General features: G+C 43.9%; 1 protein-coding gene across 2 annotated transcripts in view; it reads left to right on the top strand.

Annotated features, from left to right (window-relative positions):
• Positions 1 to 13,236, top strand: part of LOC117459740 (uncharacterized) — a 30,586-nt gene extending 17,350 nt beyond the window's left edge. For both annotated transcript variants that reach the window (XM_034100831.2, XM_034100832.2), the window contains exons 18-33: positions 172 to 366; positions 769 to 921; positions 1,874 to 2,091; positions 2,406 to 2,589; positions 2,674 to 2,829; positions 3,491 to 3,871; positions 6,124 to 8,019; positions 9,169 to 9,288; positions 9,394 to 9,468; positions 9,557 to 9,643; positions 9,745 to 9,836; positions 11,109 to 11,194; positions 11,283 to 11,340; positions 11,433 to 11,644; positions 12,171 to 12,320; positions 12,410 to 13,236. In XM_034100831.2, the coding sequence (XP_033956722.1) occupies positions 172 to 366; positions 769 to 921; positions 1,874 to 2,091; positions 2,406 to 2,589; positions 2,674 to 2,829; positions 3,491 to 3,871; positions 6,124 to 8,019; positions 9,169 to 9,288; positions 9,394 to 9,468; positions 9,557 to 9,643; positions 9,745 to 9,836; positions 11,109 to 11,194; positions 11,283 to 11,340; positions 11,433 to 11,644; positions 12,171 to 12,320; positions 12,410 to 12,684 (4,338 nt within the window). In that variant the 3' untranslated portion in view covers positions 12,685 to 13,236. The remainder of the gene's footprint in view (positions 1 to 171; positions 367 to 768; positions 922 to 1,873; positions 2,092 to 2,405; positions 2,590 to 2,673; positions 2,830 to 3,490; positions 3,872 to 6,123; positions 8,020 to 9,168; positions 9,289 to 9,393; positions 9,469 to 9,556; positions 9,644 to 9,744; positions 9,837 to 11,108; positions 11,195 to 11,282; positions 11,341 to 11,432; positions 11,645 to 12,170; positions 12,321 to 12,409) is intronic.
• Positions 13,237 to 13,996: the final 760 nt, after the last annotated feature.

Consider the following 13,996-nt stretch of genomic DNA (forward strand, 5'->3'; position numbering starts at 1 on the left):
CAGTTCAGTTGCAATGCTTTCGCACCCTTAAATTATCCACAAACCTCCAGATTATTATTTTGTTGTCGTATGAGCAATGAATATCTCAAAACTAAGAAACAAAAAGTAAGACAATTAAAAATGTCCAACCACCCTTATAATTACAACTCTGTCTCTTTCTGTATCTAACAGCCTCTTCACAGTGAGATCTCCTCAGCTCCTACACTACTGGGACTCCAAAGCAGTGGCGGCAGTGAGCCCCTGATAGAAAGCATGGGAGACCCTGTGGAGGAACTAAGAGAGGCCGTAGAGATGCTCAATGACACCGTTAGGGAGAGGGGCCGATCACAGAGCCACGACCAGGCCATCCAGGAGCTGCTGAGCAAGGTGAGGAGATGGGAGTCACTTTATATTAGATCTAATATTCACTGCAATGTTTGTGAAATTACAATAATCTGAGTGGGCTGAAGGTTTTTGTTAAATCCCTCAACTCCTTACAACAGCTGCCAACCCATAGAGTCACATCTGGTTTCCTTTTGTCTGTGGCTATGTTCTTTAATAGGCCCTAAATGAGCCACAAGTCCCCCTCACATGAGTGTTTCCGTGTTAATTCCAGTTATTCCTGGTACAGAAAGCAGCACACATGTCAAAATAGCACACGCACGGCCGGAAGGGATTCCATGACACCCTTTTAAACATTTACTTGCAATGTGGCTAGAACAAATAATACACAGCGAGGCGTAATGACATCCTACGAGTACTCATGATGAGTTTGCGTTCCCCCCCCAGCACGCCAGCCTGGCGGTGCACGTGGAGGAGTGCTTGAGCTTCAGCAAGGAGCTGAGCCTGGACATCCTGGAGAAGGAGACAGACATGGCCGTCCAGTGTGAGCCCGACCGCTGCGGCCTGGAGGCTCTGCAGGAGAGGCAGGACCTCCTGGAGGTGAGAGGAAGACGCTATAAACACTGGAGCTAATATCATTTAGCATCCCATCCAATTGGCTTTGGATTAATGACCTTTGCTTGGTGTGATTTAAAAAAAGGGAAGCCCCCCCTCTCTTTCTCGCACACATTGTTCCACAGTCTGTTTCCTGTTGTGCCAGATTTTTCTCACATCTAAAAAAATAAAAGAGGGCAGCCCATCATGCTTTGTGCTGTGTTTAATTTATTACATAAACTGCACCGTGCAATCATACACATAGAGCGTGCAAACGTTTATTATTCACACAGGATATTTATTTACGCTTGTGTGAGTCATTGTTCTGTAAACCTTCAAAGTGTGTGTGTTTGTGAGTAAATCTGGCGGGGTTTTGTGTTTCTACACATCTGAGGGGTCACAGGGTTGGAGATGTGAGGTTGGTACAGTCCTGTGTGAGTCATTTTTGGGCAGTGTTATGTTTATCACACACACACACACACACACACACACACACACACACACACACACACACACACACACACACACACACACACACACACACACACACACACACACACACACACACACAGCTGTCTGGACTTGATACCATTGAAGAGCAGAAATGACCTAATCGTCCAAACTGAAATAACTGTGGCGTCAGCAGACAGGCATCCACCACTCCGTGTTCTTGAGGCCTTCTGTAGCTGAGAAATGTTATGAAGCATAACTCCCAGAGAACCCTCAACGCTATTAATTACCGCCTCGTCAAAAGGAGAACAAAAATGGTCAAGATTGCTAGCTTGCTACGGCATGGGAGCCCATATGCGGACCATATGGGTCTCTCGCTGAATGATATGCATACAACTATGGGGATGAGGTCATAGTCATACACAGAGATACAATTGGTACAAGCTGTTTGAGTGATACCGAGGATGATGGACGATGATAGATTTTTTTGTATTGTGATTCTCCGCAGATTGACTATGAAGTCATCAGGGAGGAGGTGAAGGAGATGGAGAGCCAGGCCTCTCGTTTGGAGGAGCTGTGCCCGGAGAGAGTGCACGTTCTGGAGGCAAAGATCCGGGCCATGCTGCAGGGCTGGACGGAGCTGGGGAGGAGTGTGGCGGAGAACCAGTCCCGTCTGCAGGAGTTTGTGCAGCTCCAGGACTTCTTCAGGAGCTACCTCGCCATGATGTAAGCAGGGCGGGCTCGGGTGATGCTGTGAAGACCTTTTTCCTGCCAGACGTTGTTTCGTAATCCTCTTTGTGAGAAACATCTGCACATTACAATGTCTTCGCAAGGGGAAGGACAGGATGTTCTCGTTGTCAAGCAAGAGCATGTCCCTGGTGAAATGTATAATTGAGGATGTGCTAAGGAGGTCAGCGCACAAGGCGATGAATGTCTGTCCTATCAGGGAGAGTCTGGTCAATCTCATGTTTTGTTAGAACGTATGGCTTTTCTCAATGTTCTGCTCCTTGTCTTCTCCCTCCCCCCATTCCTCTGTGTAGCTCTTGGACTGAAGACACCAGGTCGTGCATTTTCTCAGATACCGCCTTGCATCTTGGGAAAGACGGGCAGAGGCCACTCGCTGCTGAGCTGGACTTGCAGATTGAGCAAAAGTTTGAAGAGTTTGATGAGCTGGCGGACACGGGGAGAAACCTTTTAGACAAAGGACACCACCTCACGCAGATGGTGAGTTTGAATGTTGACTCACTGCGGTCTTTTAATAAACTGTTGTATTTGTCCACCTTTACAACCCTGAGTAATGTCTTACAGGTAAGAGAGCGCATGGAGGAGCTGAGGAGCATGCTCGGCTGGATCTCAGTGCACTGGAGGGCTCAGAAACAACAGTCGCTTCACAAGATGGGCAGAGATGAGCCTTCACAGGATAACATCTATTCTGAGGCCACTATGTGCTCTACATTGACAGAGGTACATAAGCACAAAGGCATTTATTCTAGGGACAGTCATTGGTCTCTGGAAAAAAATCAAGCAAAAGTCCTTAAAAATCTAAAAAAGATTGTACCATGTCAAGTTTTACACTTATACTAATTGCAGATTTTCAAATACGATTATTGTGGCCCAAACAATATAACAATATTTTCCAATACCTATATGAACATATGATTTTTTTTTAATGTGTTGGGTAATGAATGACACTCATCTGTGTGAGTGTGGTGTTGGAGGAGGGAGAACAAGTGAGAATGTAAAGAAATTAAAATAACTTGAGACACTAGGTTATTAACATAATATCATTATATTTATATTAATAACATGACCTCAATACTTATTTATATATTTATTACCTATTTCAAACCAAGAAGTATTTATTTTTAATAAAAAATCCCAGCAAATGTTATCATAGCCTGAAGTAGAACTGAAGATGTTGGCATTCACAAAAACATTTCTTATCATAATGATCAAGAATCATCCTAATAAGCCACCAAACCTTAACTATAAAGGACTGATATACTGATTGGCTTCAGATAAAGAGTGGGGAATACAATTCCAGTTCCATTTCCTAAAATACTTTTACTGTACAAGTACTTATTTACCAATGTGAATATTGAATCATTTTTGTTTCCATACATAGAGTTCCGCTCCTGATCTAGAGGCCTATGAGTCCCACATGTCCCCTGTCGTCACCTCCATTGAAGACAGATTACGGGCTGCAGGAGACGGCCCACCCTCCTCGCTGCCGCAGAGACAAGCTGAGCAGCAAGAGGAGAAGCAATTCGAGGACGGGTATGAGGTCATGAACAGTATCGGGCCACGGGGCGGCGAGGCCCCCTCCTCAGAGTCTCCTAAATCCTCCATCGTGATCCTCAAGGAGCCCGGCAGCCCCGCTTTAGGGGGCACGGTCAACCTCATCCTGAGCTTCGGGGGGCAGGGGGACAGCCAGGTTCAGGTGCTGGAAAACACGCCTGCTAGGACGGAGGAGGTAGTGGAGGAGACGAGTGAGCCTGTCCACAGGGTGAGAAACACACACTGTCACCAAAGTGCACTATGGGAAGACCCTGTTATTGGCTACATACATCTCTCCCCCCGCATGGGATCTCCCTCCTGCTGCTGTTCATTCCTTTCTCCCCCTTTGGCCTTCACATCTTCCTTTTTCCCCCTCAGTCTACTGCCTGTAAAACCTTTTGGAGGCGCTGCCAGGGGCTTTTGGAAAATACTTTTGGTAGTTTAAAGCAAAAGAAAACGATTTATCGGCAGAGTGCAAACAAGGTAAATAGCGCGGTGTGATTTGGCGCTGCATGCTGCGTCTCGAAGTGTGCCGGGACTGCATGCTGTGTAGTTTTCTTGGGGCAGCATGCTCAACTAACCCCTGTTACGAGATACAGCTGGTCTTCCCTGTGCTGTCGGCCTCTGTAAGCCAGGTAAGCGTTAAAAGAAACAAGACAGGCCAAAGTGCTATCACAGTGTCTCTCATACCATCTCTGGGAAACGGACACTTATTGTGAGGAAAGATAACAAACCATTTAACTGTCACAACTCGGAATGTCCCTACTTTACAACAGTCATAAATACAAATTCAAAACCAAATAAATTCAATTTTTAATGAACACATTCTGTCGTTATGGGACGGAAAAAGAAAAGTGTTGATTTTACAATCCATTCGTATAAAATATGAACGTAATGAATGAAGTGAGGCAATACATTTGATCTCCAATTGGTGGACAAAAAAGATGCAAACAATTAATGTATATATCAATGTGTATAGTATAATGACAACCCAAAAGGATATGTATGTTTTAAAAAGATTTTACTATTAATGTAGTGACTTCAGGAAACCAAAAAAAGTAATTGCATCAAAAAATGTGGTGAAAAAATGAGATGATCAACTTATTACAACATGCACAGAGGAATTAATAATTACAACTATCGAAATATCGCTGTCAACAGAGACACACCTCACATAGCGCTGACCATATCCATGAGACCCACGCAAACCAACCCCTTGCAATCACACAATAATATATTATAAAATAACAAAAAATTACCAATACCAAAAAAACATAAACTACAATAACGTAATTGTTATTAAAACAAAATGCACCACTCTGTAAGTTTCACGAATCCTACAATTCGTTTTCTTCAAATGAAAGTGCCATAAAAAACTAAACTCTATGCTATTTTATTTAAAAATAGACTTAAACATATTTGCAGTATTAATACTTAAAGGACTCATGTAACCCATCCTACATGCCAGCTTGAAAAACAACCTATTATCTTAGTAATCTTGAAGCACTGAGAACAAATGGGTATATTTTGGAATCCATCTTTCCGTAATCTGTCACTTGCCCTTTCAGTTGTTCCTGTGTAAACTCTGATAAAAAGCTAAATCCCCGACTGAATATCCCACAATGAATCTGGATGTTTACAATCCAACTTTCCTTAAAAATGTTCTTTGGAGCTCAACGTGTTGAACACGCCAGGATTAGAAGCTGTAGAGCGCTGATGGCAGACACAGAATGAGAGTGATGAGTAGGAGAAGCCCACACAGTCTTATCCCCCCCACTGTGAATGTTGACAGAAAGCTTTCTCTTCTCCTTCTGTCACTTCCCCGCACGCCTGATGCAGACCTGCTCTTGTTTGGTTCTCCTGCGGCTGTGCCTCGCTCATTTAAAATAAGTGACCTCACCTACACTTCCTCCAAAATGGCTCCCAGCAGGAGTGCGTCCCGAACACCAATACAGGCGCAGTCATTAGACCAAGAACCGGTGCTGAACTTTTCAAGGAAGGCCCCCAGACTGCACACAGTGATTTATAGTCTGGGGCTTCCACAGAAACAAGAGATTAGTCACAGAGTTGAAAGGTCAAGCCATTACAGCTGCATATGACGGCATGTGCTGCCACATATGTATTTCGTTAAGTCCGGCAAGTGTGCGATTGCAATCATGTTCTTTTGTCCTTTCATCTAATTTTTATGTCTTTTTCGTGTGTTTTTTAAAAATCATTTGCATTGCTGTGTGAGTGTTGTACATTCCTGAACCCATTGTTGTTTTTACTATGTGGGATGTAGAGGGAAAGGAACTGATGTTTGTCTCTGAAAAATGGCTAATTGTCTTGGTCAGGTTTGCTCTCATGTCATGATTCATCTGTAACACATAAAACAGCTCTTGTTCTCGCAGAGGGCTCTAGCCTGCAGCTCACACGATTCCTACGGGGTTCACTTTTCAGATAAAGACTTTACAATTGCCTAACATCCTTCTCTCTTTCTAGGTAAGTACCTACTTGCATGTGACGGATAACAACTTGGCCGTGGCGCCTGTGTATGAGAGCATCACCCTGCCCCGCCAAAGGAGGCGCTCTGCAGCCTCAGCCTCCCCTACTTTCTCGGCATCCTCCTCCTCTTCCTCCGCGACTGCATCTCAGTCGGCGAATGTATCCTTCCACCCTTCAGCAGGGAGCACCTCCATCTTCAGCAGCCTGAAGAGGATGGGCAAGAAGAGAAAGAGGAAGAGAGACACTCGCAGGCACACGATCCAGAAAATCATGGGAGTGGAGGACCAAACGGAAGACATGCCTTATTACGACTGCGAGACAATAACGTACGACACGCATACATGGCCACTGAAGGAAGCCAGGAGGAAGAAGGGTTCACCAAAGAGTGGGGATGGAGTAGAAGCGATGGCCTACATGAAGAATCCCCTGGTGAAAGACATTGATTCGGAATGTTCAGGAGAATACAGCATTATTCCATATGCCATGTCAGAGAGCCCGACCACAGATCAGGCCAGAAGCCACTGCAGGTTCCTCTCTTTGGGCTCCGTGCTGAGCTTCGAGCTGCCTAAGGACATGACCCTCATCCCCAGCATTCAGGACATCATTACTATCGCCCCACCAGAGACCAAAACACCAGCAGGGACTGATCCGGACCCCCACTCGCAGAGGCAAACGGCTCTGAGCTCCTTCAAACAGACTCGACCCACTCCGTCCGTCACACGCAGTTCAGCGGATTTTAGTCTTCCTGAAACACGGACAGTGAAAGATCTGATTGATATGGGGAACCGCTTCCAATCACCTCCTTCTTCTACAGATGAAGATCAGGCTGTACCATACGAAGACATGTCTAAACAGCTCACCTTGCTTGAGGATGCAGAGCAGGAGTGGGACAAAAGGTCGTCCTGTACGGCTGAAAGACATGGGACCAGCAAGCCACCTTGCCAGCCCCCGATTTATGTGAATCAAACCCAAAGCACAGCTGCACTCAAACACAAATGCCCTAGCGTCCACACGCTGATCCGAGACCTGAACGGACACCACTACCATAAATGTGCAAAACCCCAGAATGTGCTTGAAGAGAGTCCAGGACCACAGTGTCAGAGCCAAGCTTCTCATATGGTCGTGAATCTGAAGTCGACAGTGAGCGTGAGCGTTCGCCAGGACTCTGTAGACTCGGGGATCTCCACCTCCAGCAGCATCAAGCTCTGCACTGAGGCTCCGTGTCCAGACAACCTGCAGCCAAAGGGCGTCGTGGGGAGGCTCATGTCCCTTCAGGTGGGAGGGATGGACTGCGCTAAAACAAGAGAGAACACATCTTCGGGTCCATCGACAGAGCAGGAAACAGAGCCGGTCCTTCTCGACCACCAGCAGTTTGAGGAGGAAGAAGAAGAGCTGGAGGATATCTGGAACCAGACAACCAACTACAGACAGAGCATCTGCTCAGACATCATGTACGAGCCCAAGCAGGAAGAGCCTGAACCCTCTGACCAATCTAAAGAGCCCCTCTCCCGCTCACCGTCACCCAAAACCCCGGCTGTGCTCTACAGGAACCTGGTCACAGCCTCAGCCCCCAACCTCCTGGTGGCAGAGTTCAAACTGCCCCCCTACCTTCAGAGCTTGCTGGGATACGACAAGGAGCAGAGTCCCAGAGGTCACCTCCCCCCGCTGGCCACCGGAGACAGGAAGTCCTGGGCGGCCTTCCCCAACAGGGAGCCAGCCGGGAAGAGCTCGGCGACGGTGAACGAGACGGCGTCGGACCCAGTGAAGCTGCCGGACGTGGGGGACAATCAGAGATACATTTATCAGTACAGAGAGGAGGAGGAGGAGGAGGAGGAGGGGGAGGAGGAGACAAAGGTGGGGGAGGAGGTGGATGAGCTTGCAGGTTGTTCCAAGGTGAGGTTTGAGATGTTGTAATGTCCAGAACTTTGAGACCTTATCAGTTCACCCAAATTACAAAAAAACGTATATTCCTGCTGGCCTGTAGGCATAGGGTTAGAATGTTGTTGGTAAACATGCTCACAGCATGTAAGATTACAATGACAACAAATTCATTTAATTTTCTTAAAGGATTTAACACTGTTTTGTGTAACAAGACGTTCATTTTTATTTGTTGTAAGAACCGCAAACAGAGTTCTTTTCTCCACCATTCGGCCTCTCCTTACACATACAGTATCTAAATCCTGAGCAAATAAATCCCAAACTATCAGCAAGTCTCGATAGTACAACTGTCTATGAGCGATTGTAGCAAATTAAAATGAAGCCTTGGGAGGAGGGTAATATGCTAAGAAAAAACACGAATATTCTCTGAGGTTAAAGTGGTACATTTACGAGGAAAAAGCTCAGAAACGTAGGAGCAAAAGAAAGGAAACCACATCACAGAAGCTATTACCTCATCTAAACCAGTATGTTGTCTTCTGAATAGGACCAGTTTGGATTCTTATGATAAATGTTGAATCTGGGCAAACATTTTGTTATTGCTAAATCTGAGTGCAAAGTGATTAGGTCATCCACTGCAGGCAGGATACGCAGAAAGTGGTGGCGTCTGTGGTAGAAAGTAATGCCATGTGGTTAAAAAAGCCATCTATTCTCCAGATATTTGTTTCAAATGTACGTAATTATAGTGAATAATCTGAACATCAAAGATGTTTTATTTTTATAGGAATACTACCACCTCCCTTAGGCTCCATATGTTATATACTATACTAATACGCTGTCATTATATACCATCAAAGAAGAAGATAAAGCAAGAAACGTTTTTCGATGTGTTTTTCATGGAATTTGGGGGAACTGAAACTTTAACCCACCATGTCTCAATTATAAGAAAACCCATTATCACAATATTTATCAATTCAAATGTTAATAAGATATATGTATATGTGTTCTTTTTCACATATATATAGTGAATAGAATCTAAAGACATTTTGCTTTTAATCTGTAGTTGGAATTAGTAACATTTATCACTGTTCTGGCCTTGATATTTAAAAAAATGTGCAACTCGTCATGATTGATTATTGTGACATTTCTCTCTCTGAACATGACCAGTCGATGAGCCTGCTCTCAGTCCATATGGGTTTGGAGGGGGTCTGCCAGCAGAGGAAAGCCCCTCAAAGCCTGGAGCAGCAGGAAGAGTTAATGACCACAAGAGGGCGCTGTGTTACTCTGGTGAGAGGAATCAAATCTGTTAAGCTCTTATTAGAAGTAAGTAACTGTTTGTATTCATCACATTGAGGAGTTTTGCCTAAATATTGTTAATTCAACTCCTCTCAGAGTGCAAGGCCTGAGCTGCAGACTATGGAGGGAACACTGGAGAGGAAACACAAGCTTCAGCTGGGAGGAAAGAAAGTAAGAAAGCCTCCGCTTTATGTTTTCAGCGGTCAGCAGATGTAAAGCCCGCAGTCAGCAGCAGTCAGCTCTTATCTTATTTTCTCAGGCTGCCTCCAGAGGATGGAACTCGTACCACGCCGTCCTTTACAGACACACCTTGTGCTTCTACCAGGATAGGAAGGATACACTGAGGGTAAGCAGAAGACATGACGACAATTAAAGCCCAGAGGAACAGAAAATTATGAATAATTGAAGTGGATGAGTCGATGGTGATCACTCTGTGTTATTCTGCAGAGTTCTGTCTGTGGCCTGCCGCTCAACCTCCTCGGAGCGGAGTGCTCCCCGGCTCCAGAGTACACCAAGAAACCCAACTGCTTCAGACTGCGGTAAAACATGAATAACCCCTGCATATATTTACAGAAAAATTCATTTGACTAAGAAATAAACCAAAAAGTTAGAATAAGCTCCCATACACCTGCAAAAGTAACTTTTCAGTACTAGACCTTGTACAAAATGTAAATTAGGCGAGGCGTCTCATGAAATAAGTGTGCAAAGCGTTTTGCTGTACTAGATAATTAACTTAAAATAAAACATAAATAAAAGACACATATCAAATCAAATCAAGTTTTATTTATATAGCACATTTATAAACGATTTTTGGTCGAGCCAAAGTGCTGTACATATAATAAAAATAGCCTACAGTAGAGACACTTTACAGCAAATACAACAGCACAGATTGTTCAGAATATCAGTATGAGAAAAACGACACCCTCTATCCTTAGACCCTCACATCGTACAAGGAAAAACTTCCAGAGAAAACCCACAGTTTAAGGTGAAAAAATGGGAGAAACCTCAGGGAGAGCAACAGAGGAGGGATCCCTCTCCCAGGGCGGGCAGACGTGCAATAGATGCCGTGTGTAAATCGAAGAGATAATACATTTTACAGCATATAGACCGAATGTTAGGAAATGCATGTGTCTGTAATAAGAAGATGAATCCACGAGGATGTCAGCTACAATCCTGTGGAAGCCATCAGGGAAGCAGCATGACGAGACCCAAGGCAGGACCGCAGAGACAGGTTCAGCCACGACCCGAAGTCCACGACTTAATCCAGAACTCAGGATAGAGGATCCAAGACGCAGGACTACAGCAAGAGGATCAGCCTCGACTCCGGTTCCCGGCGTAGATATAGATACAAAACAAGAAAAAAGATTTGGCTGGGTTAATCGGAACAAGAGAATACACAGACAGAGAGGGGAAAGGTCATTGGATAAAAGTTATTCTTGATAATCCTCTAGAAAGATCTCAGGAACTTCCCCACTCAATCTATCAAGACCCGAACAGTTATATTAGATATAGGATGAGAAACAGAGATAGGGAGCACAACAACATATACAATGTAGATACACGCAACAACACACAGTCATAAAAAAAGACTGAACCTTGAAGTCCAGGAAAGTCCAAGAAACTCCAAAAAAGGTTTCCACACTTTTTTTGTTAAATGTTTCCCCTTCCTCTAGCTTTTGAACACAATATGTCATCATCATCATTCACCCCTACATGGACATAAATAACATTACTCGTAAATATACATAGCACCCTTCAGAACATTAAATAAAAGTGTAAAGTGTGTAAACGTTGTATTTTGTGGCCTTCAGGCTCCGTGATGGCTCTGAATATCTGCTCAATTCCTCCTCACGCTTTCTGATGAAGAAATGGATGATGAAAATACATGCAAACACGGGTAAGCATTTAATCTCAAAGCAAATGTTTGCTAATTCTGACCTGATGAGAGAATAATCTGCTTCATTTATTTCATTTTCCAAAAAAAGGTCGCAGTGAGACTTCATTATCGAGTTTCCTGGCTGATCAAGGCCTCCCTAACTCCTCGTAAGATCAACAATTTAAAAACCTCCAAGTCTTGATTTCCAGGGATGCTTCCGATCTTTACAATAATGTTTTGTTTCCCTCCCACCGCCCAGAAAGCCCTTCCTCTGCTCCCATTGTCCCGGCCCCTCCACATGCCGCTGCCCCCCCCGCCATGAGGTCACCTCCACGTTCCCCAGGCGCAAAACCCACGGCGCCGCCCAGACCAAAGAGATAGTGGTCCTCACCCGAGAGTTCAGTCACATGACGCAGGGTCATCTGAAGAGTGTGGATGAGCAGACCCCCAGCTCACATGGAGGCTGCTGTGGTAAGCCCCGCACTCCATTGTTAGGCTGTGAATGATCCCACTGGTGGTTAAAGGATGCAACTAGTTATTGATCAAACAGGACTTTTATACATTTTTCCTGTAACGATTTTATTAAAGCAAGTTGTGTTTGCTTGCTTCTTAACTCTTGGTGATACATTTTATTTAGCTTAGTAGTGTCTGCTATCAAGCTCTCTAAACATAAAATAAAATAGGGAATAGTTGTTGCAGGTCTAGTATGTTCCACTAGGGGGAGCTAAGGTATTGTCTTAGCTTATTAAACAACTGTATCAAAGAGAAGCTCACATCTGTTATGACAGTTGTGACACATCTGTGTTTTTTTAATTTGAAAGGTCCAAATTGTATTGGGCATCAGAAAGTGATAGTTTGAGGAAGGACAAAACAAAAGCTAGGAAACTGATTTCCACTCTCTCAGATTAACGACCAGACCAATCATGCTGGCCTGTTTTAATGAGAAAGTAAACAAGTTGTTGGAGTGACTCAATGCTAATGTTCTGTCCCTCTCCAGATGATGATGAAGAAGACACTTTAAAGCAGTCACTGACTCACAGGCTGTCTGGAGCATCCAGAGACAACACCTCTTCCTCCCCTCTCTCCCCCGTGTCCGGGGGTGAGGACTGGCTCAGCAACAAGCGGCGCTCCCACTCCTTCACATCAGGTTAGTCATTAAAGATCTACGGCTGAGAATCATAAACAGCTGTTGTTTTTTTAGTTTCCTAACTTTCGCTTCACTGTTTTTCTTTTCAGCCACGTTTCAGAAGATCAAGCCCATGTTGCCCCCCCCTGCAGGCAGAGTCCCGGAGAGAGGCTCCAACTACTGCGTGACTCTTGTAGTTGGAGACAAGTCGCCAGACTCTGAGCCCCCGCTGATGGCTGCAGCCGGGTGGCAGCAGGACCCCCGTCAGCAGGACGCCTGTCAGCAGGACCCCCTTCAGGACTCTTCTCTGAGGAGCTTCTCCAGCCTGCCGCGGCCTCGCAACAAGTCCGTCTTTAAAAAGTTATTCTGTAAAAAGGACCTCTGAGTTTTTACTTATAAAAGGTTTTACAAATTGTTTCTAATGTGCAGTGCACATCTTTGTTGAAAAGCAAAAAAAAACGCCACTACTACTGACTATATTTATGATGGGAAGAGCTTCCATGGTTTTATGTTTGATGTGTTTTGTCTTAAATCATTTAAGTCTTTTTTATGAGTGTTTTTATATTGTTTTTTCACGTAAACGGAACAATACTGTGTGAGTGTGCACTGCGTAGTTGAAGATTGGATTTCTTGAAACACGTTTTCTCAACAGTCTTATTTCACATTTCCTTTTCTATGCTTCTGGATTGTTGTGTATTAAGTCAAGCTTTCTTCTCAGTGGAGGATCAGTTTAGAAACTACATAAAAGAATAATCACAGTGAGTAGTAGTATTAACAATATCCTGAACTCATGACACTAACATGTACAGCGTGTGGTGCACCAAAACATTGTTTTCTTTTCTTTTTAATCAGCAGTTTGATACTGCCTGAGCTTGTTTGATTTGAACACTTTTTAAATACAAATTGTAGCAAAGACTATTCATAATAAAACATTGAAAACCAATGCTTTGCTTCGTCTGTGATAATGAGTGATATTTATTTTTCATACAGTTTTGCTGAAAATGTGTTGTTATTCAAGCTTTGTTGTCATCTCTGGAGGCTTTGAAGAGAAAGGGGATCATATGAAGAGAGATTAAAGGCCAGGCCATGCTAAGAACATCTTCACATCATTAGCCGTCTTTTTGAATATTAAAAACCCGCCACCGTTCAAAGACGAGATCCACACAAATCCATAATCAACGATATTTATGCTGAGAACCCAAACATTCTCTGCAGACATGGCTGCATAATGAGTTCTATGCATAAAGAATTTGCAAAACACTACACTGTTTAGCATTACAACATATTCAGCGATTCCCTTCATGATTATGTGAAGGACAAATTAGATTAGAGATTACTGCCGAGAGGGAATTGGGGAACTCACTCGGTGCTAATTTTTAAACATTTTTAGAAAAGGTTAGGTTATCTGCAGAAAAAGTAAGGAACATGCCACTTACAGGTTTGAATGTAAGCTGTTTACATGCACCATGTCTTATGAGAATTGAAGACAAAGCACTGAGAATAGTGGAAATGTCGTGTTAAAATGTAGGCACTATTCGAATTTGAAATGTCTTTCGAAATGTAAGGGCCGCAATCAGTTGAGCAGTAATCGATGAAAGAATTTGCTGTTTTAATTCTAAGTTAATTCTGTGTATGCAGGTGAATTGTCCTTTTCTATGTTAGAATTGAAAGTAGTTCCACTGTGTGTGATGTTGAAG

This window comes from Pseudochaenichthys georgianus, chromosome 15 (assembly GCF_902827115.2).
Source record: "Pseudochaenichthys georgianus chromosome 15, fPseGeo1.2, whole genome shotgun sequence".
Lineage (NCBI taxonomy): Eukaryota > Metazoa > Chordata > Actinopteri > Perciformes > Channichthyidae > Pseudochaenichthys > Pseudochaenichthys georgianus.